The sequence below is a fragment of the Pithys albifrons genome, chromosome 2, assembly GCF_047495875.1.
Source record: "Pithys albifrons albifrons isolate INPA30051 chromosome 2, PitAlb_v1, whole genome shotgun sequence".
NCBI lineage: Eukaryota > Metazoa > Chordata > Aves > Passeriformes > Thamnophilidae > Pithys > Pithys albifrons.
The window spans coordinates 39028433-39053507 of record NC_092459.1 but is presented as its reverse complement, the minus strand read 5'-3'; the positions used below and the strand labels follow the sequence as shown (position 1 = coordinate 39053507).

At 40.1% G+C, this 25075-nt stretch overlaps 1 protein-coding gene and 1 pseudogene across 1 annotated transcript; both read left to right on the top strand.

Annotated features, from left to right (window-relative positions):
• Nucleotides 1-994: 994 nt before the first annotated feature.
• On the top strand, nucleotides 995-3009 carry LOC139684309 (kinesin-like protein KIF11-A; annotated as a pseudogene).
• A 13784-nt stretch (nucleotides 3010-16793) lies between these two features.
• NDUFAF4 (NADH:ubiquinone oxidoreductase complex assembly factor 4) lies at nucleotides 16794-22048 on the top strand. The gene is made up of 3 exons (XM_071547857.1): nucleotides 16794-16960; nucleotides 17718-17815; nucleotides 20002-22048. The coding sequence occupies exons 1-3, from the start codon at nucleotides 16834-16836 to the stop codon at nucleotides 20305-20307; spliced, it is 531 nt and encodes a 176-aa protein (XP_071403958.1). The 5' UTR covers nucleotides 16794-16833; the 3' UTR covers nucleotides 20308-22048.
• Nucleotides 22049-25075: the final 3027 nt, after the last annotated feature.

The window sequence follows — 25075 nt, the reverse complement described above, 5'->3', positions numbered from 1 at the left end:
TACAGTATCTTTCATTCCAGGACTATTTTGATCAGTGTTGGCTTAAACATATCCATCCACACCTTGCTGCACTGTGGCACAGTGTGAACAGGACAAGGCAAGCGGTGAGTAGTCTCCCTAAGACACTTCTGAGCCACTGCAACCAGGAACTTGGCAGGAACTGGAGTGCAGAACTGCAGGAGGCACAGTGCTGATGGGTGAGGTGAGCAGCACATGAACAGAGGGCAGTTGGTTGGAACTCAAGTGGCTGGAAAAGCACTACAGGGCAGTCAGTGCTTTGCCTCTTTCCCTGGCAGATTAACCCTGAGACCCAGGGAAGTAGCTACATGAAGAATGCAAAGGGCAAGAACATCCAGCTGGTGGTGTGGTGGAGACCTGTTAACGCCTTAGGATTTAAAGCAAGTGCCTATGTTTTGTAGACTGTAGACTTTAAAACAAGGAATATAGAATCTGCACTGGAGGAGTCATGGCCACCTAGTATGTACAGTAGTGTTGTCACATTTTGGATGAAGTTATTATGGGTACAGCTGTACAGTGATAATTTGTGGCCAAACTGGTATTGGAAAGACCTTCACAATTTAAGGGAAGCTCCAACAAAGAACATGCTTGGGAAGAGGATTTACTTCCAGGTACACAGAATCAAAAATCACAGAATTGTTAGCGCTGGAAAAGACACCTAGTCCAACAACCCTACCAAGGCAGGGTCACCTAGAACAAACTACAGAGAAATGTGTCCAGGTGGGTATTGAATGTCTCCGGTGAGGGAGACTCCAAGACCTTCTATGGCAGCCTGTTCCAGTGCTCTGCCACCTACAGTGTAAAGAACTTCTTTCTCATGTTGAGGTGAAACTTCTTTGTTTCAATTTATGGCTACTGCTCCTCATCCTGTTGCTGGGCACCACTGTAAAGGTCTACCAATATATTGTATCAATTATAATAAAACAGTCACAGAGATTGCTACTGATTTTTATTATTTTTTTGAAAATTTTCCTTTCTGGAAATATATAATAAAGAACTTTTTGAACTTCTGAATCCTATTCTCAGCACTAGCAAAAGACTGCAGATGTTTTATGATCCCATAAACAAGACAGGTGTAAATGGGAAAGTCTTCAAAGAAGTACCTGTACACAACAAAAATGAAGTCTACCAAATCTTGGAAAAAGGTGCACCAAAAGAGCTGCTGCAGCTACTTACAAGAATCATATTCCAGTTGATCCTACTGTTTTTTCCATTACCATCCATATGAAAGTCACTTGAGCAGTTGACCAAGAGCTTGTTAGAATTGGGAATATAAACTTGCAAGAAGTACAAACACTATCATTTGGGGCAGTTGATAAAAGAGCTTGTGAAACTGAAAATACCAAGTAATCTGTTCTGACCCGTGAAAGAGTTATTACTCCTCTTGTGGAAGAAGACCTGGAGAATCTTAACAGAAAGCTTCAAGACTCTCTTGGAGAACAAAAAGAACATTAATAACAGCCACAGTTTCTCCCACATCTATAAATCCTGAGGAAAAATTGAACCCAGTGGAGTATGCTTATAGATCAAGGAACATGATGAAACATGAAGTTAACCAGCAGCTGCCAAGGGAGCTATTATTAAGGAAGATACTGAAGAGATTGAGCAGTTAAAAGAAGACCTCACTGCTGCAAAAGAGTAAAATGGAATCTATCATTTCACTGAAAATTCATGAAGCCCTTAAAGCTGACATTCTGGGAAGAATATATTGACATAATGAGCACCATGGAAAAAGAAGTGAACACAATCACTAAACCATCTACAGTTAATAGAAGCAATGAAACAATGAAAACAGATCTGAAAATCAAGGAGAAATGACCAAAAAAGCACAGACAGATCTGCAGGAAACCAAGGTTCCTCTAAAAAATACGTTGTTTCAGTTTTGAATACACCAAAGAAAAATGTCGTAGTACAGCTGGTCATTTCCTCAGTACTGCTAATACAAATGATGTATTCTTGCAAAACTATCATAGGAAAGCTGATGATTGACATAATGCTATTATCCAAATACATTTGCAGGATGTTCTGGCCAATAAAGCACAAGATTAAGTTAGTCATAACTGTCTGAAGCAGCAACAGATGTTGACATCTTAGGCATATTTTATATGTGGCCTCCTATTTACCAGTTGTTCAGCATTGGTTGTATCAGTGTCTTTCACCTCTGCTAAAAAATTGCTGACCACTGAACTTTCTTAAGTGTCTGAAAACATATTACTAAACATGACACTGCCATTTGCTAGTAAATCTGAGCTGTTCAGGTTGACTGAGGAGCATATATGTGGATTAGGAGGAGCATTAAGTACCTTGACACCAGTGGTAGAAATTGTCCCGAAACTAAACTGTTCCTTTCAGAGTAACACAAGGAAATTTTCTGCTGTGTCTGATGAGATGAAGGTCCATAAAAAGCAATTAATATCTTCTTAGGAGATCTGTCTCACTCTGAAAAAATTACAGAAAGAACAGCCAGTGTTTTTTCTCAACTGCAAATTACAGTGAGAATTTAAAAGAAGTGGAAATGGCAAAGTGTGTATATACAGAGAACACAAATTGATGTCCTCGGTGCAAAGCCAGCTGGATGTGTTGGCACAGAGGATACAGAAGAACTTAGTTTGTATGCTGTCAAAAAATGGATGTTAGAAGACTACCATCACTGCTGGGCAAGAAAATGTTTACCTGGAAACTATTGACCTAGTCAATAGTAAAACTTCTGCTTCAAAACAAGTTTACTGCATCTCTGAATAATTTCTTTCAAGAGTTCAAGGACATAAATGGTGGTTTATGGCCATATGTTTTATGGACATAAAAAAAATGCTGGTGGAATCCGTAGTCTGTTGTCAGTAACTTCCTAGTAATCTAACAAATGCATCTCAGAATACTGGTAAATGGAGAGAATTTAAAACTGCTCACTGAGGAGTCAGTTTTATGGATCAGTAGCAGTCCTTCAGCAATGACAAACACCAGCTTCAGTGTTTACAACAGGAAAGTTTATGATTGAGATCAATATTTTGTAATGAATATTTGTTCTGCATGAAGTTGTAGTAGATGTGGTTTGGAACCACGGCATTGTAAGAATAGATATTACAATGCATTTTATTATATGCATATCAAGAATACAAATAGTTGTGTTCGACGATCCTTGACATACTCCTGGCACTTAAGCTAATTGCCAATTTTAAAATCTTTGGAAGTCACTTCTGAGAGCTACAAACCAATGACCTATATTGACCTTTTAAAAGGAAAGAGTATGCCATGCTGCCAGCCAAGTCCAGAGTCTCCAGAACTGTGCTCTCATTTAGAGGCCTGACTGAATGACTCCTAAGAAAGGGATCTTCTTATCTATTTCCAGTATGTGCTCACTAAAAGCCAGTCAATAAGTAAGAACTTATTTAAATAATGGAATTGTCCTATGGCTATTGACAGCTGGGAGCTAGAGGGCAAGCAATTCTGTGTAACAGGGGATTGCAATGGATTTATGTATTATGTACAACTTCTCTCAATAAAAATAGTGAATTGTGGCTTGCAGCACATCCAAAGGGTGTGACTGTTAAAGAGACAGAAAAATTATCCCTAAATAAAGGCTTATCGAGTTGTTTTACTCTCTCTATAAAAGCTTATATTGCCAAAAATATACTTCCTTATATATTTTTAGAAGACTGACTTTAGAGATTGGCATCAGTTTAATTTCTTTATCACTGCAACATATGGCAGTCTTCCTTGCTGCCAAAACATGGCCATGTTTCAGCCTCAGGGTACAGCTGGCTTGAACTTAAAACTGAGACTGCTTTCAAACATAAATACAGAATTTTATGTTACTCCTTCTGACATAAAGGAAAAGTAAATTCAAATTCCTGTTGCTGAAACCTCTATGAACACTACATTGCCTCATGGTTCCAGCCACGCAAGAAAGTGGTTTTTCCTTCTAGTTTTTGGATAACGAAAAATGATTAACAGACACTGTGTCGGGATTGTGTGTATCCATACTGAAAATTTTTCAGCTCAGATTCCTGTATGGGTTTGCAAGATCCTGATCTTATGGCGATTTATGGTGAGTTTCCCACACAATCACAAGTTACAGCAATCTCTGATCATAGGCAATCAATGTTGCTGTAAACCTTCTGTTCAGAGGTTCTTTACTCATCCATAATTAACTCACCATTTCTTCTTGCAGTGCTCTTCCTGATATGCAAAGCTGAATGTAAACCTACTGTACTGGTGCATATTATATCAATGTTCTGAAAATTAGACATGTAAATACAGCCAATTCCTAGTTGCATTTCAAAGTATACCCAGCACCACTATTTTGATTGAAAAAATAAAAACATCAAACACTATGTTCTGAGTAAACTGCTCAGATGAGCATTTTCCAGGTTACATGTCAGTACCACAAACATCAAAAGAAAAAAAACAGAATAAGCGTCCAACATTAAAAAAGGAAGAAAAAATAATAGCTGCAATCTCATCCTCTATCCTCATTGGAACTGGAGACAGAAGAAAACTCTTAAGTGTCTCGAGCCTTCTGCTTATTGGTGGAGCTGACAAACACCAACTGCATGACAGCACCTACTTAAAAGAAGCCCAGTGGGCAATAAAAAAGATTAAAACAGGTAAGGGAGTAGCTATTCCCGTCTCAGTAGAAGATATATATATAGTAGTGTTAGCTGCAACATTGGAGTTGTCAGGGTTACTGCTTTGACCTGGTTCTTTCATTTGGAACAGATTTATTCACATGAGGTGACATTCCCTACTAGAGGAAAGAGGCTTCCTGAAAGATAGGAGGAAGCGCAAGGTCCTGCTTGAACCTTGCAGGGCTTCCTCTGCTATGTATGTCTTTCTGAATACAGCCCTGGATGCAACCCTTAACATTTACAGAGAAGAAAAAAGGAAGTGGAGGTTAGACAAGAAACTAACAAACCAGTTGTCTAAGCAACCTGTATAGTACTGTTGGTAAGTAAATTGCTGGCCACTGAAAGTTAACAATTTTCTTATTCATCTATCTCCCTTTCCTGGATCCTCCCTACTCCAAAAGAACAGCTGAGCATGGCTGGCTCAGCCTGAGACTGCTTTAAACAAAATCACTCTCCACTTCTAAACTGTTGAAATAAAATAGTCTGGCACATTAGATGTGACAATCCACAGCTTTTATTTCTGTGAAGTAGGAGGTGTATTTCTAACATCAAGGAAACATATTTCACTGCCAATACTCTGAAGATACAGTTTCTCCATTTAGTATGTGGCTGCTGTGAGAGCATCAGACTGAAGACTCTGATGTATGAACACTCTCATGAGGGAGGGATCACAGCATGGCTGGCAAAGGAAGAACAAGAGTAGAGCCTGGGGTCAGGAAAAGGGGAAAAAACCATACATTCCTGCAGTGATTTTTCCACTGTGGTAGATGAGCTTTTGTGTATATGATGCCTTATGGAGCGTGGTGCAAACCTTGGTACTGTCACTCTGCTAACAAAAGCATATGTCTTTGTGTAGAGCACTTTGCATGCCTTTGTTTTCAAAACAAGTGAGCCTAAAGTTCCACAGTGTCTTTAGATTACTCTTTCTAGAGCTTTTTCTTACATTCCGTTCCTTTCTATGATAGAAAGTAGCACAAGTATAGTGAAGATCAGAAAGCATGACTGAATGTTTGATGCAGTTTTAATTCTGGGGCAATTAGACAACCAGTCTTCCTCCTCATAAGAGGGAGGATGCAGATGTTAGAAACCTGTAGGAAGAGGAAGAGCTCATGTATGTGATTTATTGAGTTTAGTCTGTCTGTAGAACCAAAGGACTTTCTGTCATCCCTTCCACAGCTATAGCAGGCAGAGCTGACCTCACTGTGCTAACTCTGCACACCAGCAATTCATTCCTCACACAGTTCAAAAACCCCCAAACTGTTTAATCATAAAGTTCTTTAAGCTTCTAACCTCTGAAGATAAGCAGAATAAGATGAGCTAGCAGGTGACAGAAACACAGCATGTGACAGAAATATGAGTATGTGTAGTCTTCCTCAACCTGAGACTATTAATTTTCCAGGTACTGCCTTGAGAATAGCTGATTCCTTGTATGATCAAGGACTTCCAGTCTTTCCCCATGCAAAAGCACCTGCAGATATCAGTTATTGTTGGCTGCTACAAATGTGTTTCTGCAAATGCTACCAACTTTTCATCTATCTTAGTGTGTGTTCTAACAGTTTTCTGTGGTTTTTAGAGCATTATTGAAGGTCCTGTATGGCTTCATGCTGTTAGAGAATGAACAGATAAAGAGTGCCAGGAAGAGCTACATAGATTTCCAAAATAATTATGTTCTGTAGAAACCAGTGATGCAAGGCCACAGCTTACTCCAACATCGGTTTTGAACTGAGACCCCTGCACCTTGCCAGCATTTATGCACTGGAAACAGAAGATATTATAGTCCACACACTCACTGAGGAGATAAACCCACTCACAGTGGCACTTATGCAGTATGAAAACCTTAGCTTCTGAAAGCCCGTTATTTTCAAGTGCATGACTAGTGCTGTTAAATCAGTAAAGAAAAACTTTCTTAGTCCTACCGGTGGCAGAAGTGTAGCTAGACTAGTTCAGATGAAAGATTCACTCAATACCGTGTAACTGAACCCTCAGAGGTTGACTTCCCAATGCCTAACTCCTTAGTTATGGGACAGTAAAAATCTAAACTAGACAGTTTCCTAACAAAAATCTGGTTTTCCTAATATTTTCAATAATTTTTAATCAATCAACTAACTGGTGATAGAAGGTGAATGCACGTTCCACATGTATACAAGCTTGCTTATTTTGGATGTTGTGAAAATACCAGCAGAGATAAGGAGCATGCTTGTTGTAATATATATCCTTTTGTCCCTGTTTGCCAGAACATATGTTTGGTCTTTTTCCATTCTTGACATTAACTAGCCATGGAAATATCTGAATACTTTAAAAGCCACTCTAACACATCACTGCATAGTTCCCCAACAAATGAGAAATTCAGACACAGTTCTCTGAAGGGTCCATGTTCACTTCCTCAACAGTTTGTTGGACTGGTTAGGCTGCATGCATGGTGGTCTGTAATATCACTTGGATCATGATGAAAGACAAGAAACAGTGCTCCATACACCAAATACTAGACCGACTGCTTACTTCATGTGGCACAAGACTGGCTGTATCTTGAGAGGAGATCAGATTTAGGTACACTGATTGTCCCTCCACCTGGTAGGTATGGGAATAGTTACGTACGTGTGTATTTTTATATGTATATATTTGGAGCTGAATTTCTGTAACTCAAGGATTTTTAACAGCCATGCTGGACCAGAACACAATACATCTCTTTTCATCACTGTGAAAAATCAAAGAGATGCTATAACAAAAACCACCCCACACAACAACAAATAAAATGTTGAACAGAATATTTGATGTATTCACAGACTGACAGATAACATTTATCTAAAGTTTAATCTAAGTCTGTTGAGCTCCTTTTGAACCAAGAGGAAGATCCTTAGAGCATCGGTTAGAAGTCCTCATCACTGACAAATTAGTAGACAAAATTCCTCCATTAGATACCAAAGTCTTAAAACCCCTTAGCCACTTTCTGGATTGCAGTTGTACTTGAGAAAGACATATGTGATATGCTTCTTACTCACTCTCTTAAACAAATGTATCTGAAAAAACCCAAAAAGAATGAAATATTAAGCAGCTGTTGAGTGGTGGCTTTCAGGAACACTATTTTGGACTTCTGTACATTCCATTTAGGCCTCTAAATCCTGTGTTATAGGTGGTTCTTGGACTTTCACGGCTGTGTCTGCATTTGTCACCATATAAAAAGTGTATGAAAGTACCCTTATACCTCTAAGGTTCTGTAAAATTGAACATACAGAAATGGCAAGGACTAACAGAGCCACCTAAGTGTCTAAGAAATTGAAAGGCAGTATGGCTTTTGGAGAACCCAAAGTGGAAAATATAGCTTGTACTCTTGTGATTCTGCTTTTTTTAAGGTTCATCCCTTTATGTTATTAAAAAAGAATTGAAAATGTGACCTGACTTAGATGCAGACAAGTTTGAGTCCTCATTTAAATTTAAAATCTTTTTGCTAACATAGACTTCTTGGTGGACAAAAAAACAAAACCAAAACCAAACAAACAAACAAAAAAACCCAGTAAGTACAATCATTTATCATAGCTGTTAGAAAGAAACACAAGAAAGTATTGAAATTGCAATTATACCTAAGGCAAAAAAAAGCTGCTTTATCAGCACACTTTTGCAGACTACTGGTAAATGGCAAGGATAGCATCACAGCATATAGCTATGCTGTTCTATCTTTAGTAGTTTTTAGACTAAACTGGCCAAACTTGTAGTGTAACAGAAAAGTGCTTACACAACTTACTAACATCATCTGAGTCTGACTGCAATAACTATCGGACGTGGTACAGTATGTGACACTATGGACAGAGAAGGGAAGTAAAGATTTATACATATTGATGGGAATTTCATATGGTAACTGACTTGAGGGCCAAAGAATGATCCTTGACCTATTTTATTTGGTAGTTTATACAACCAATTTGTTTTCAGATAGAAAACTTTGATTGGAAAAAGAAAAGAAAGTAGGTTGTGCTGGCTTACCATGAAGGCAAAGGAGTCCTTCTTGCAAGAAGACTGAGAGGTGGCTACTAACAGAAGAAGAATTCTCCTTCAGAGACAATGCACTATTAGACTGCAGCTCTAAATTGCTCCTGGTAAGTACACAAAAAAAGGTAGCTGAAATTTACCTTCAGGTGATGGATTGCACTCTAGGAACCAGGCACCTGCCTGCACAGATAGATAGCAAGTCGTAAGGATGCAGGAGACACTAAAGGGCAGACTGCAACTAACTTTCAAAAGATATACCTCTGATTTATGAAAATGTCTAAATCCTATTTAAGGTAGGACAGTTAACCTACTTCCATTCCAGCTACAATCAACTTTTTTTCTTTTAATATCTTTTATTTCATCCAAAACAACAGAAGTTGTTGCTCAAATTATTCACCAGGCCTGAAGTGGAAGTTGAATAAGTGGAAGTTCAAACCCTCCTGGTTTGAAGCCAGGAGGGTTGGGAGTTGTCTATGGAGTCACTGTACAACTGAGATGAAGAGACAAAAAGCTGCAGGGAGGGAGACAGATTATGAAAGTGATTAAATGAAACATTTGGCTTATGACAGCAGGGGCTATAGATGACAAGAGACCCTCCTGTCTATAAAAGCAAAAAGAGGATACAATTGTGTGTCTGTGTGCATGTGTGTGTGAATGTTGTCTGGTGGGGCCTGACACTGAGTATGAAAATCATCTTCTGTTTCCTGCTGTGTCCAGACAAAAAAATAGGCTTTTGTGTATAGTTTAAAAGGAATAGAACTCAAATGAGCAAGATGCCTTCAGAAGAGTCATTGAAGCCATCTTCTGTTTTACCCAGGGGAAACAACCTGCAAAATCAGAAACACTGGCTAAAATTCTAAATTTAAAACAAATATTGTTGCCATTTAAATCCCAATCTACAAGGGCAATAAAGAAAACATCTGTGAGGGAGTTTTGTCAGCACCTTACTGGAAAAGGTTCTAGCAATTCTGAGCATGTGAAATTTATCATTTGTTACCACTCCTCATTACAGCCTTCTGTGCAGAATCAAATTCCTTCATTCATATTAGAAAAACATGAGTCATCCTGACAAACTGTTTATCAACTAAAGAAAACTTGGTCATTTTCAGCATTTTCTAGCCCCAAAACATACATTATTCCCTACAGAGTTCCTGAACTAATGCTTGAGAACACTGTTTTTGCATTTGATTATGAATATAGGAAATGTTGTAGCTTTATCATGATCCCAAAGACACCTTACATAAAGAAAAAACTCTGCCTTCAAGGAGTCTCAGTAAGTCTGAGTTATAACACCGGAGCTTTGAAGCTTAATCATGTCCTTTTATATAATCTAAAAATGAACTTTTAGTACATAGAGGTAGTACTTCTTTAAATATTTGGGAACGTCTTTAATAGTCTATTTTAGGAGCCCCCAGGCAACCTGACACTTACATATTTAGCCACTTTATCTCTGTACATAATTAGTAAAAGTAACTGTTCAAAATACATCTGTGTCCCACATGCTGCCCCCAGATTTTTGATGCTGTGGAAAGAAGAGGCACATAAAAGGGCTCTCTAGCTTCAGTAAGGATTTTCACTTGGACTCTAATACTGGTAGTCATGTATTGGTATCATTGAAACTTTCTTTTGTTTTCTAGTGCATTCTCTACTGGCACAATTTGTATATATAATCACTCAGGTAAATGGTGATACATACAAATGAAAATGAAAATGCTCAGAAAACCTGTAGGAAGAATGTAATTAATTTTCTGTATTACTGTACATAGAGTAATTATGAATAATTACAGCATTATGTGTCTTAACCTATGTCCTCTGTGACATATATTTATGGGCTCTACTGCATTAGGTGTAGACCAAATCTTTTGTAGTGGACATTGCAGTGTGCTGCAATAATCCATATTGGTTTATTAATAAATCAAATAAACATAATATTTTATATAAATGAAGCAAGTAGAAAACAAGTCTATTTTCCCTGATCAGTAATATATGTTGTCTAAAACTGTGTCTCTAATAAGGGCTTCCACATTGTATTTCACTTTAAGATGTAGAATAAACAAACAAAATGCATGTAGTAGACAACAGTACCTATTTATAAAAATCTTCCTTCAGGAATTTCTTTCCTGTCACTGAATTAAACTCCAAAACTTAAGAATTCTTGATCCATTTCAAGTGCAGATTTTTGTCTAGAGCCTTGGATTCTTTGATATTATTTTCACTTCTATTTATCCTGTTCTCTATAAATGTTACTGAATTCATTGGGACTTCATGTTTTAAGGTCAATACCTAAACGGTTGCTATTTTAGGAGAAAATTATTTCAATTAGAAATTTAAGAAAAATTTGGTTCTGAATCAGCAAACTTGAGTATTGTAACTCTACTGGTGACTGCATATATTGGAAACATTATATAATGGTTTTTCATTTGTTTCTTAGATTAAATGCTAAATGAATATGATGCATTTCTCCAATCACATTCTGTAGTTTCTCTTTTAGTAACACAATATTATACTTTCAGTTTTATTTCAAGGCTTTTACTTAAAGGCTGTAGGTTGTAACCCTATGGTCACATTTTCTTTGCTCTGCAGTCTAGTAACTTCCCCTAACAGAGACCTCTTTCAGCATTAGTGTGGATGCATTTGCTTCTTGGAAGTTAGAGGACCTGAAATCCATGGCAATGCTTGCAGAAGCAGCCAGGAAAGATGTGTAATCTCAGGACGGTTTGAAGCTTTGCAAAGCATCCTCTGTGTGTCCCAGGCAGATTTTTAGCTACTGTATGTCTAGAAAAATACAGGTATAGGACAGGCATTCAAATGCTACTTACCCAGCATAACACCGATTAAGCCACTTAGCTATTAAACCGCACTGTAACTTCTGCAGCTTAAGATCTATATATAAGCCTTCTTTAAGACTGAGATATATATAAAATGGTTTTAGAAGTGTTCACTGAGGTAATTTTGGCTTTCCCATTCTGCACAAAATTTACCTTCCCATAGGTAAATAAAATAGACTTATTTTTTCATGTAAATCACACCCGCAAATACACAATTTGTAAATCACAGAAGGATCCTTTTAAAGTGTAAATAGAATAAATAACATTGGTTCTGCAACTCCTTATAGAAGCATGGAAGTTCAATCCCCTGTTACATCGTCACAAATAGTTCTGTATACAAAATGCATCACACCTGTATAAATACAAAGAGCATATGGAGAAAATATAAATATCCTTTAAGGAAAAATATTACATTATTGTAGGAGAAAAAGATTACATTATATGTCCCAGCAGATATATTTGTTATGCATTATATTTCATGAAAGAAACTCCAGCAGATAGCTGGTGAATGGATTCAAATTATTAACTATCTTCTGGAGCATCGGATAGCTACTGCAGTGGTAGTGCAGTAAAATCATGGCTACTGTTGCTGCCTCAGGTCAGTACAAAGGATGGTGTTTGCTTTGGGTGATGCTGGTGCACCAGCAAAGACAGCCCAAGGTGAGCCAGCCACTGCTCCATTCCACCAGTTTCTTCCCACTGCTGGTTCACTCCTTCTCACTGGAGCCGGTAGACTCGTTTCTGTCACTGCTGGAGAAAAGCGAACAGGGAGCAAAGTGCAAACTCCCACAAACAAACCAAACAGCCTACCTGGCAGCAATACAAGTTCAAGGCATTCATACTCCTCCTTTTGTTTTTCCTCCTGAGTTTCTGGTAGCTGTCTGTGGGACTAATCAAATCATCGGTAATTTATACAGCTTCAGAAAAGTATGGGCATTCTTTTCTTTATTAAATCAGACCAACTATGTGATGATGTTTGCTCTGAAGAGTTTCTGTACTCTCACTCTGGCAACAGAGATGAACTGAAGCCAGGGTTACAAGAAATAATGAGGCAGTCAGTTGTCTCAGCTAGTATTGCCACTGAGAAGAGAACATGGAGAACTGAACCCTGTATGTAAAAATGAAGTAAAAATGCATGTGTAATTGCTAAAATTAATTCCAGTACCAGGCTGGCTCATTCTCAAATATGCTGGCTCCTACTGTGCATTTCCAAGTCAAAGTAACCTACTAATTGAGATACAACAATTTCTCAGTAAGACTGGAAAAATACAGAAAATTACATCAGGTAAGCCACAGTCAATCAGAAGAATTTAAATGCAAAGTCTTTGAAATCAGTATTATGTGACAATGACCTAGTGACCTGTCTGGGTTGGTGTGTGACCCTGCAAGGCTGAGCTTGCTGCATTCGCCATAAACTTCATCCATGTAATTACTTGACAAAAACTCCTTTAAATAAAGCACTGCAGCCACCTAGCCTTGAAAAGATGCAAGTGTTCGGGAATACTGATCACAGGCTGGAATTAAGCAAAATCATTCCACGTATTTGTAGAACTTCAGAAGCCAGTAAGATATGGATCAGTTGAAGCCAGAGTAAGAGTAACAAACTGAATTAAGTAACAGAACAACCAGAAATCACTAATGGCAACAGTGATCCATCAGTGAATCCACCTCTCTTGAGTTCATCTTTACAAAGTTGAGGGACAGTCATTTTTGCTTGGCTCATAAACAATTCTTGCTAATGCTATGTTCTCTGGTTCTGCCTAACACTGATGAGATAAGGAACAAAAGGATCAATGCTCTCATTGTATTTACTGGGAAACCAGTAATCAGGACAGAGGACTCTTCCCTGAATGCTAACTATACATAAGTTTGCTCAAGTATCCATTTAGACTGCCTAAATTAGGCACAAACAGCAACAAAAAGAAGAGGAAAACAATGTCAGTGGTAGAAAATCTGGACAGGATCAAATATAAACCTGTGCCACTGCTGTATAAGGGCACTTCTGATTTTTCTCTGCAGTCGACTGCTGTGTCATTCCCAGACAACAAATCATGTTACAAACCTCACTTGCCTCCTCTCGAAAATTCTCAAGTTGGCATCCACTAGGAAAAAAAGATTTTTATTTCACTGAGATTACCTGCCCGTCTGGACTCATACTCCGATTCCTCATTTTCTGAATAGCAAAGACAGCAAAGAAACCTTAGCAATACCACACACCTAAACAAGCTGTGACAGATATTCCTAATCTCCCTTCTCTAAAGGGAATTTTCAATAGGTCAATCAGAATTTTGATGCTAGTTAACTATCAAAATTAATTTCTGATTTTCCATTCAGCCACAGAATTAGCTGAGAAAGAAAAAACACACAACATATAATCAAAACTGGGATGGAAAAAAGAAGAGTCAAAGAAAGGTCACAAATGTACTTTTTATTTTCTAGGTGCACAGTAGCTTTAGAAATTTCTCTTTTAAGAGTGTGAAAGGGTTAAAAGGAGATCTAGTGTAGCAGCATATGGCACAAGTATATTGTGCCAGTTACACTATTTTATCCAAAGTGTTTGGTGCTGTCCAGTGTTGAGAACAGGCTACTAGTGTACATGAACTCAGTTGGATAGTCTGTGTTCTTCTCACAGGCTATTTTGTTGTAGAGCTACCTGAGACCTGACATATTTGTTACTTTAAATTCCCTGGAAAAAATCAGACTCCTAGTTTAAAAAAATGGATCCCTTTTGAAACACTATCTAAACTGGATACATACACATTCATTTTTTAAGAATCACAAATCCAAGCTCTTGATTACTGATATTTAATATTAGCATGGTCACACTGGTAAAACTCCAAATTATAAAAGAAAAAAAAAAGATTTTTTTATCTCAGTTCTTATGCTTGCTACAGTGTAAGAAAAATTCTTCAAAATAAAAATGTTGTACTTCTAGTGCTTCTTTATACATGAAAAGAACAGCCTTGTGCCATCCTCAGTGATGGGAAGTGACAGGCAGAGCATGACATCACTCTTTGTTTTTAACTGACTGCCTTCTGGTGAATTTATCTTGCTGTCAGTAAATATTATGGCAGTGTTAATCACATTCAGGCTTTATGGAGACAGAAGCCTTGTGCTGAGTGTGACCCCAAAAGCTGGCAGTTTTTAGCTTTTGAAGGGAGAATCTTTGTTTCCAAATTTGGCACAATGGCTGATCCACAGACAGATCAATAAGAATATCTCAGAGAAATACTAACATACACAGAAAAGGTCTACAACCTCCGAAGGCATCCATGTGGATTTTTCCATTGCAGCCAGGCCAGACAGACTCACCACTCAGGAAAGTATCAAAAGTATCAAAGTACTCAAGAACACAGGTTTAGTCAGCAAGTAATTGACTACAATTAATTAAACTTGTCACCGGTTTGACTTCAGCAGCTTTTAAAAGCCTCCACATTCCTGTTACCACTCTATCACTTTTCTTAGTATCATTACATGTGCAATGTCTAAAATAAGATATGGTCAGTATGCTTACCACAAGAGAACAAAAACACGTTTCCAACCTCCTACGGACAGTGACAGTCTTTAAAATAAAGAAGTGGAGAAACTGCACCCTCACGATGCCCAAACAGAGCAGAGATCCAGCACAGACCACACTCATGCTACCCTGTCTCCATTGTCTTTCTAGGTCTAGTCGGCTTTCCTCATCCACTAACTTGCTTTTTGGCTTCTCTCTAAGGAAAACACTGTCCTTCATTAATCCAGGATTCAAGCATGCTGTAGCTTTAATAAATATCACATTGTCATTGTTATTACTAAATAGTACTACCAGTAGAAGACCAAGTTCTGAAAACCCAAGTTGTGCATGCCCAGAATAGTAAGAACAACTATATATATGCAAGGGCAGAAAGTAGGTTTTTTCCACAAAAAAAAAAAAAGCACAGCAAAACGTCTGGTCTTTTTGCTGTCCTTCATTAACATTCTCACTTGATGTCACGTCCTTCAGACAGCTATCACCATGCAGTTGCATCTGGAAACAGTATAAACACAAAACAATAAAGAAAGTACTTTTGGGGTAATTCACACAGCTGCTGGAATTAGTAAGACACTGATCTATTTTGGTAAGACACCCTATGAGTCGTGGTTGAATCAAGTGGTCAATCATCAGGCTCTCTTGTTTCGTGCTTCAGGCTAATAGTCCTTAGTGGTGCTCTTTCTGCTCTCCTTTCTCTGAGGTTTCTGTATCTTCTCATGCTTTGAATCTTGAATCTATAAACTGCTGATTCCATCTCAACAATTTGGATAATGTCTACAATTTTACCTTTCTTATCTTGCACAGCTCAAGGATTTCTCAGTACTTCTTCCTAAGTCTTTCTTGCAATTTTGGCCAAAGTCAGAGAAAAGGTTATTTGGTTGGGCTGAAAAAGAAGGTCTGCACCCTGATGCCATTGTTTAACCTACCAATTCCGAACATTATGGAGGAATCGTGGACTTCCATGCGGAGTAGGTTGTCTAGATGACACCTGCTTATAAAATTATTTTTCTCTCACTGAAAGTGAGATGCTTACAAGGAAACGCTATACACATTAACGAGAGTGTGAGGCAGAGCATCCCTAAATACTTCGTTATCATTATCCAAGTACGTATGGCTCGCCTTTGCAAACGCAGATTTGGGAAGGGCTCTCCCCACGTGGGTGTGTCCTTCGAGCCTGCACAGTGGATTTTTTAGGTGAGGCACAGCATGCATGAAACTGGCCCTATCCTTTAACTCCTGAGGTTCATCTGCCACGGCTGTGCGAGCTTGGACGGTGACAGAGAAGTCCTCAGGACTAGAATCTACAGCCCCTGGTATTCGCAGAAGGTCTCCCATCCAAGCATTAACCGGGGCTGACCCTGCGTGGCTTCAGAGATCTGACGGGATGGGGTGTCAGGGTGGCATTTAACTGCCCGCCATTATCCAGGTAAAAACTTGAAAATACACAAAAGGTGGGTGCGACATGTCCACACCGAGGGGCCTGGGTGCGGCTGCAAGCCTGGGTCGCAGCACTGCGCCGCAGCTCCGCCGATTAACGGGTGGCGACAGTCACGACATGACGTAGCCGGGATTCAATACGCCAGGCGGCAGCTCCTGCTCCCGCAGGATGAGCGGGAACTGTGTCAGCCCGCGCCTCTGGGAGCATTCCCGGCGGCTCCGAGCGCCGGGCTTAGAAAAGCCACGGCAGGCCCAACGCGGCCTGGGCCGAGGGGCGTCCGAGGAGAAGACACCGCCGTGGAATGGACAGCGAACATTCCGGGCTCCGGTTCCCGCGGGCCTGTTCCTGTTTCCCGCGGTGTCCGGGCAGTCCTTTCCGGCCCCGCCCCGGCGCTGCCCGTGCGCAGGCGCGGCGGCGGCGGCGGCGGCGATGGGCGGGAGGGTGACCCGCGTGTTCCGCACCTTCAACGTGGAGAGCCGCGCCCGCCGCGAGATCAGCAAGGAGAAGCCCACGCCCGCCCCGCGGCACCGCACCGCACGCACCGACACCGCCGCTGGTGCGTGCCCGCCGCGCCGTGGCTTACCCGAGCCGGCCGTGGCCATGGGCCCGGCGGCTGCGGGCCCGGCTTGGGGCCGGGGCATGGGCGGGGAGGGCAGAGCGGGGGCCGGGTGCGGGATGAGCGAGTGCCGGGTGCGGGATGTGCGAGAGTGGGGCGAGGAGCGGCATCACGGCAGGGCCGTGACATTGACAGCGTGACATTGACTGGGGCTACATCCCGCGGTGCACGCTGGGAGCTGCAGGGGGCGGGCGGCCGCCGGGGCGGTGGTGGCACAGGTGATGGGCCGAGTGATGGCACAGGTGATGGAGGTGCGTGATGGAGGCAGGTAGTGGCACAGGTGGTGACAGAGGTGATGGGGGCGAGCAATGGCACAGGTGATGGGGTGGGCGATGGCACAGGTACAGGGGGCAGTTGATGAGGGTGGCTGCTGAGGGCACTTGCAGGGAGTCAGTCGCTGGAGCAGTACTGCAGAGCACTACCCAGCGTGCCACAAAGATGTGCTTCCCGCTGTGCCGTGGCAGGTGACCCGCGGGAGGTGACTGGGTGGCACTGCTGTGTGAGGCAGTGCTGTGCTGGAAGCAGTCCCCAGAGCTATGGGAAGAATGACACCTTTGTGTGAAGGCCCGTTTCTCTGGGCGAGCCATGCCTTACCCCTTGGGGAAGTGATGAGCTGGCAGGACTAACAAAAAGGAAATAATTTGACTCAGATCTATCTTTTTTCCTTTTTTTTCCCCCTTCTCCTCACTGTCTTTAGAGCACCCAGAAATAAAAGAAGAAATTTTAAGAAAGGATGATAGGCTTCTCACGTTGTTAAAAGATGTTTTTGTTGAGTCCAGAGAGCCACCAGCACGGGTGAGTATGTCTTTCTGTAAGAGCCATACCAGCATCAGCTTTGTGATCTTCAAATTCTGCATCAAGAAAAATGCTCTGTCAATACCTGAAAGCTGCTTTCTTTTAGTAGATAAGTGGTGTTTTTCTTGCTCTTCTGTACATCAATAGCACTGTGTCTGACCCTGTGTTTTGAACATGTGATGGATTTATACAAGCTTTTAAATGCTTGCACAGTCATCCTTTTTCACATTGTGTTGATCCTGTTTTTCACTTAATTCCCACTTCTGCTTCCTCTAAGGCAAGACGGTTGTCCAGCCTTTTGCAAAGATGCAGGAGTTTTCCAGAGATCACTTGTGGAATTCTTAGAAGAGATTGGGACTGCTGTAGCAGCAGGGATGTGGCCGAGGCCAAAGATTGAGTTTTAATTGAGTCTTTAATATACTGATGTTAATGTCATATAGTGTAGGGACTTTTCCTAATATGGCTGATGAAGTGCCTTAGGTTTTCTTCTGCATAACCTTACGGGTTGTATGGTTATCAGTTTCCTTATTGCCAGTGGCTGCAATCTTTGACTTGGTAAGGGAAAGCATATTCCTTCTAGTAAAATGCAGACTGGGGTTCAGTCTCCTGTTTTTCATCATGTTTTGTTATGGCTTGTGTGTTTTACATATTGCATTATTAGACCACTTTAGTCCAGCTACTTTGTTCAATTATAAAAATTTTATAATCATTAGCAAAATTTCTAAGTCTCTCTAATTTGCCACTTAATGGTATTCAAGTCTAAAAATATTTAAAATGCAAACAGATTTCTTCAGTCTGTCCCTGAAGTTTTCAAGTAATCTCTATTCTTAATTTTCATCATAGAGGTTAGGACTCTAATCTTCAAAGTGCTGAAGTACTAATTTCGGTATCCTTCAATGTTCATTTACAAGCCTGTCAAGACAGATTAGAGAAAAAGCCAAAAGCGGAACAAATCTTTGCTTGATTCTGTTCCTACTCTGAGGTTTCTGCCACGTAAGACTTGCTCATGTGGTGTGTCTGCTTGAAGTTGTTAGGAAGAACATGACTGATGTGTAAGCACAGAGACTTGTGGGCAAAACTTAATCCGAAAGCTTCCTTCCATGTTATCCTGACAACCTTGTGCATTGTGTACGTTATGTGTACATACCTCTATGTGTGTTTGGTATGTCTGTCTGCAGTAGGTGAAAAAGCACCAGCTGGGAGTTCTGAAGTGGCAGATTCCCAGAGAGAGATCATTTATTTAAGACTTGAAAAATCATTCATTACCTGAGCACAGTTTTAGCACAAAGTAGAAGAAAGACATGGAGGACAGATTAGACATTCTCTGTAGTTTGGAAACAGACTTACAGATGCTGTAGCATCCACATCAGTTTTCTCAGCATGTGAATAAATACTGAGAGCCTGTGTGCTAATCAGTGGCTGTGGACTCTGATTACTTGAAAAGTACTTTTTCTTAAATTTAAGAAAGATTTAATTGTGTCCTTTTCTTTCAGTGTCATTCACTGGTTAAATCTTTATAAAAGGCAGAATGAGGAAGACAAAACAGATTGGAAATTACTCGGAAATATGAAAGGACCTTGGAGAATAGACTTTGTGTGTCTTCGTGTTGCAGTAGTCATGGCAATTAAACTCCATATGGTGCTGCAAAATAGTTTCTTTTTGTCCATGAAAGCTTGTTCTCTAGACAGAGCAAAAGTAGGAATACTTATAGTAGCAAAACTAAAATTTGAAAATGAAAGGAAGGGAAGAGAGAGTATATGAAAAAGGTTTTCAGTGGTTTGAGAAGGATACCAATTTGTATGATTTTTCTTTTTTTGTCCCTTGCAATGAATTAGTACCACTTAATACGTTATCTGCATTTGGCTACCAAGATGTGTAGCTTGCCTTGTATGAAGGGCTGTCAAGTCTGTACAATTAAGAGTGCAATGGATTGGAGCTTTTTTGCGATTGATTGGGAGTTCAGAGTTGATATTATATGTAGAATGGTTGTGGAAGAAATTACAGTCTTTGTGATATCAAAAAAACAAGGCTACCTAAGCACTTTTTTCCTGTTTTTTTTTTCTTTGGTGAAAGCGGGGAAAAGCTAACAGGAAATGCCAAAATTAGGAAAACAGCTTAGGTGCTACAGTTTGCATAATAAACAGAACTGCTGTTAAGCTCTTTTTGCTTTTTCTTCCTACAATTAGGTAAAAGATGGAGGTAGTGAACATCTTCCATGTAAACCGGAGGAAAAGAGACTTACAAAACTAGGCCATTTGGGAGCTCTAGATGTTAAGAAAGTTTCCAAAGGCAAAGTTTCCCTTGTGGAGGCTCTGACACTTCTTAATAATCATAAACTTCATCCTCAAATATGGACTGCAGAGAAAATAGCAGCGGAATACAGTCTGGAACTGAAGGACGTCAACTCTCTTCTGGAATTCTTCATTCCTTTCACTGTGCAGGAATTTCCTAAAGAAACCAAAAAAGCTATAAAAGCTATAAAGTCAACATAAAAATGCTTGCCAAAACCTTGTGTGATCTCACTCGTGTCTTAATTTTATTCTTAAGTACATTCAGTGTCTGAAAGTTCAGAGTTTGTAATGTGTCATCTAACAAGGCTGCTTCTTTATATCAGTGTATTCAAGCAATTCCATTCTATGTTGGATGGCTTCCATGAAATGCAGCAATTACAGTTAGTAAACCACAATATGACTAGTAAGTGGTAAGAGAGCATGTCACACAGTTCTGATGATCCCATTCCAATGTTACCAGTTAAAGCACTTTAACAGATTGCCTTTCTTTGCAGAGACTTCCTGGTTTGCAGTTAAATAGGTGCTCTGCAGGTTTTAGCTCTGTAGTTTCATGTTGCATTGTTCTTTCAAGGACTTGTCAAGGTGTGTATATATACAAACAGCTGTATTTCTTTTGTATATGAATGGAATAGTAATATACTTTGTAAGGAACGTTAACCACAAGATCATTTGAGAAATTCAGCTGTGTGAAATATATAATAAAAAGGATGAGTAGCAAGAAGGCCTCTTGGTGCTCACATATTAATGGCTTTCTACTCTATTCTGGTTTAGCATAAAGTACCTGCACCTTCCCAGGTGCTGTCAGTCAGGGAATTTTAAAGAGTTGATGATCTAGCGTCACTCTTGGCAGCAGTCTGTGGCATCTGCTGGATGAGAAATAATGTGTCATATTAATAGGTGAAATGCAAGTGCATTTGCTAATTGGACCCACTAGTAGGTCTTTTGTGAATGTGTGCCCATCCTGTGACAACAACCCTTCCCTTTCGAGGCCTTGTCTGACTGACCCAAATGTGGGCTAGATCGGGTCATGATTACTCACAGCATATTACCCACATGCTATGAGGTGGTAGTGGTGAATTGTAAATTTGATACTGTGACTATTCAGGTCTGTGTAGGTAAGACATTTTACACTAATGATTAATATTAATGATTATAGTGAAAAATGGTTCATGTTTTCCAGATAATCTAGGGATGGGAGTTGGCAGATAATCAGAACTGATATTTAAAAATGCATTATGGTTGCCTTCATTCAAAAAACAGAAGCTTAATTTTATATGGCACTAATATTCCCTAGAGTCCATCACCAAAGGTGAATTTATTAAAACAATGTAAGTCAGTACCAGGCTTACAATGTAACTTTTTTTCCAAGAACTTTTCTGCCTGGTCTTAGTTTTGAAGCCTGGGAAATACTTTACCAAGAAGATGATCAGCTTTATTATTTCATAGCAAGATTCTTCCCACTTCTCTCTCTTAGTTGGAACATGGTATTTGCAGTACAGTTTGTCACAGTGTATTCAAGATTTTCCTTGGCTGATTTCTGAAGTACATAACACTGTACTATGGTGGAAGATGACACTAAGTCCATTGTGTAAAAATTCAAAATCGTTAGTCTTTGGATATGTGGGGATAGACTTGTCATTTTTCCTGTAATGTAATGGGGTACAGAACTACACTCTGAAACTAATGCACCTGAGTTATGCAACACATTGAGATTTCTTTGATTTGCACAAAATATTTTATAGAATGTTGTATTAGAAATACTTCATTGTTTGAGTACTGTTCATTCTAATGTAATATTTAAGATAATATTCAGAAGACAGCTGTGGAATGTATTTGATACAGATTCTGTTGATATTAGTGGAGATGCTGCAATTTTCTTCTTTAAAAATGAACCTTTAATTGTGGATTCAAGCTGAATAAAAGCACACTACAGCTGGCACCAGACAGCAGTTCAACCTCGCGCTCTTGACTGCCTTGATACGTATTTTGGCATCTATCTGCATTTGTGAAAAGTCTTGTGATGTGTCTGCACCATGACAGTGCCCTGTTCCACAGTGAAAATCCCGAGAGGCTTTACACTACTGCATTGCTTACACCTTTCAGCAGGCACATGCTTTGGGACATTTGGTGCTTATCATGTTCATTGCTCCAGCCGTACCTTCAGGACAAAATCCTGTCCATAAATGTGATGATTGCAAAGCTATTCCCTGTTTCTCTGGAGCCAGGATCTCTTTCTAAGAATGTAACATCCACAGTGGGGAATCATAGGTCCCACAGCAGAGTTGGTCTAGGGATCCATCTCACTGGAAGCAGGCTCCTCTGGAGCAGGGAGCTTCTCTGGCAAAGTGTGTTCACTCCAGGAAACAGATGCAATGCAGTTTGTCAGCACAGGTTCTTCTGCTGGTCCCCTGCCCCACCTGCTGGGCAGTGTCAAACCGACATTGCAAAGGAATTGCAAAGGGTACAGGATCATGTAAAATCTGTACCATTATCCAAATTATCTACAGTCTGTTTAGCTTTCAGTGTCTTCAGACATGGAGCATTTTGGTTGCCCAGTGCTTGGATCTTTCCTCTGGTGGAAAGCCTGTCCCTGATAAAGCACTCTCAATGCTATCATCTTGCCCTGTGGAGGCTGCTGACCACAGCAGGTATGAGTGCTTAACAGTGTTCCAGCAAGTATGTGTTTGAAGATAACGTTGTCTTTAGGGTTTATTTCTGAGACAAGACTACTTTCAGTGTTGCATCTGTTCTAGAACTTAGTTCCTTTTTCCAGTTTCAAGGGATTCTTTACTCATCAGTTAGCTTGCCTGCTTACTAGTTTCTAATTGGAAGAAAAGTGGTATTTTCTTTACCCTTCAAAAGTGTTTGTGGCCCTATTGGTGTATATCCTTCCCTATAACTGTTTGCCTTCAGCTTAAGGAAAAGGTATTCTTCAAGCAACTGTTTTGAAGAGGTAATTATGGGGAATTTGTTGGAACCTGCAATTCAGTTTCCTGGTACTCATATGTGAAGAATTTTTCATGTCTCATTGCCATGCATGCAGTGCACGAAATGTCGCTTAGGTGGTTATGGCCACCACATAGAATCACTACATTTGGTAGGGAACAACCTGTCTCACTCAAACTGCTTTTTTGCTTGTGGAATTAATGTAAAATGTGTATCAAGTAAGAGCTTCATAAGCCTGTAAGGGATTTGTTTCATTTCTTGTGTAAATGGCACATGGTTGACGAACTCCTTATGTGGCATTATTATACCAGTTTTCTAAATGTCACTGAATAAATTCCAGGCTGCCTTAGGCAGTGATGCACAGTGAACACACAGAGGCAGGCTGAGCCTCACTGGGAAATGAGGGTTACATTTCTGGTGAGAAATAAAATTGAATTTCTTCTGGGATGTTCCAGCAGGTATGCTGAAATTCCTGGCTTGATTTTTTTTTTTGAAAGAAGTTTCTTTGGGTGAGACTGGTAGCTTACTTACCCTTGTTTTCTTGGTCATAGTCCCATTTCTCTAGCCTTGTTCTATGATTAAGCCTCTTCCTGGCCTTCTCCAGCCAGTCTTCTCTGCTATAAAAACTTCATACAGTTGCACTCTGTACCAGGTCACATGCAAATGTTGGTTGTATTCTGCCTTTTCAGTATCAACAACCTATTTTATTTCTGCAGAGCTCTCTTGCCTTCTAGGAGTAGCACATCTGCTGAGCTAAAGATGAGAGGACTGAGCACATGTTTTGCTCTGCAGAATTTATGAATAGGACACGTTTTCAAAAGGAATGTAGCTTTTACAACTTCAAAAGCTGCTCTTTTGGGATAATGTGATCCTAGGTCATCTTTTTCTGTCTCACTGTGTATGTATTAATCATAGCATGGTTCTTGCAGTCCGATGGCAAGATAGCAAGATTGGAACTATGAGGCAGGAAAGAGTTATCTCTGCTTTCCATGCAGGTGAGTCAGAGGGACCTTCAGTATAAAAAGTGATATTTCTGTAGCTTTCCAGCACAAGGAACTTGCCTTTTAAACTGCCTCTTTGTGCTGAAGGAGAAAACCACATTTGCAAGAGGTGTGTATTGAACTTAGAAAATGGAATTTCTTATTTCTGACTTGAAAAATGGAATCAAAGCTCAAGTAGTCATAAATAAAACAGGATCAAAATGCAAAAGACAAAAAAGGCAGCTGTCTCAACCTTGTTCCATGTGACCATCATGGTTGCATGTTTGAGATTGCATGAAGCTTCATGTTTCACAGCTCTCTTCTGAAGCCCCTTTCTAAACAGGAGTTTTCTGGTTATCAAGTGGTGCCAGTGTTGAACTGACAGGGGAGGCCTCACCAGAGCAGGTGAGCTTCAGGTTCAAACAGGTTTTGGCATTTAAGACTGCAGTTGTACACCAACTGATGTGCTATTAGCAATCAAAACACCATGTCAGTGCCTGTTACTATAACTGCTTCCAGCAATCTACAAGTCTAATGAATTCTGTAACCTTACACAGTTTAGGTACTGCTGTGTTTTTATCAGAGCTAAGTATTTTCTGCTGAAAAAACCATCACAAATTCCATGGATTAAATTCTCTTAGAAATTTAACATTAGTTTTCTTGGTCTGAAACAGAGGCTGAGATTTACACAGCAGCAGCCCTAAGTAACAGCACCACATCTATACTGTGCTGGAGGGAGAGGACCATGGTGCTCCTCTGGCTCTGCAGGGTAGAGTGGGGCTTGATGTGTCTTTTGCCAAAAAACGAATTTATAAGGCTACCAAGGTGGTTCTTCTGTGACAGTTGTGCAAAATCCCCTTTGGGTATGGGTTCCTTCAATTGCTGAAGCTCTGTCTTTCGAAGAGATGTTTTGGCCTCCTGACTGGAGTAATGCTCCATTACCTGGAGGGAAGCAACTGGCAGGACAGACCCCATAATCATGTCCTATAAGGATCCCTTGCATGGGAATGGAAGATACATGGTGTCCTGTAGGAGTGAGGCCA

Coding starts and splice junctions, on each gene's coding strand:
- NDUFAF4 (XM_071547857.1), top strand. CDS start 16,834: ATGGGCGGGAGGGTGACCCGCGTGTTCCGCACCTTCAACGTGGAGAGC. Junction 16,961..17,717: donor ACGCACCGACACCGCCGCTG/GTGCGTGCCCGC, acceptor CACTGTCTTTAG/AGCACCCAGAAATAAAAGAA. Junction 17,816..20,001: donor CCAGAGAGCCACCAGCACGG/GTGAGTATGTCT, acceptor TCCTACAATTAG/GTAAAAGATGGAGGTAGTGA.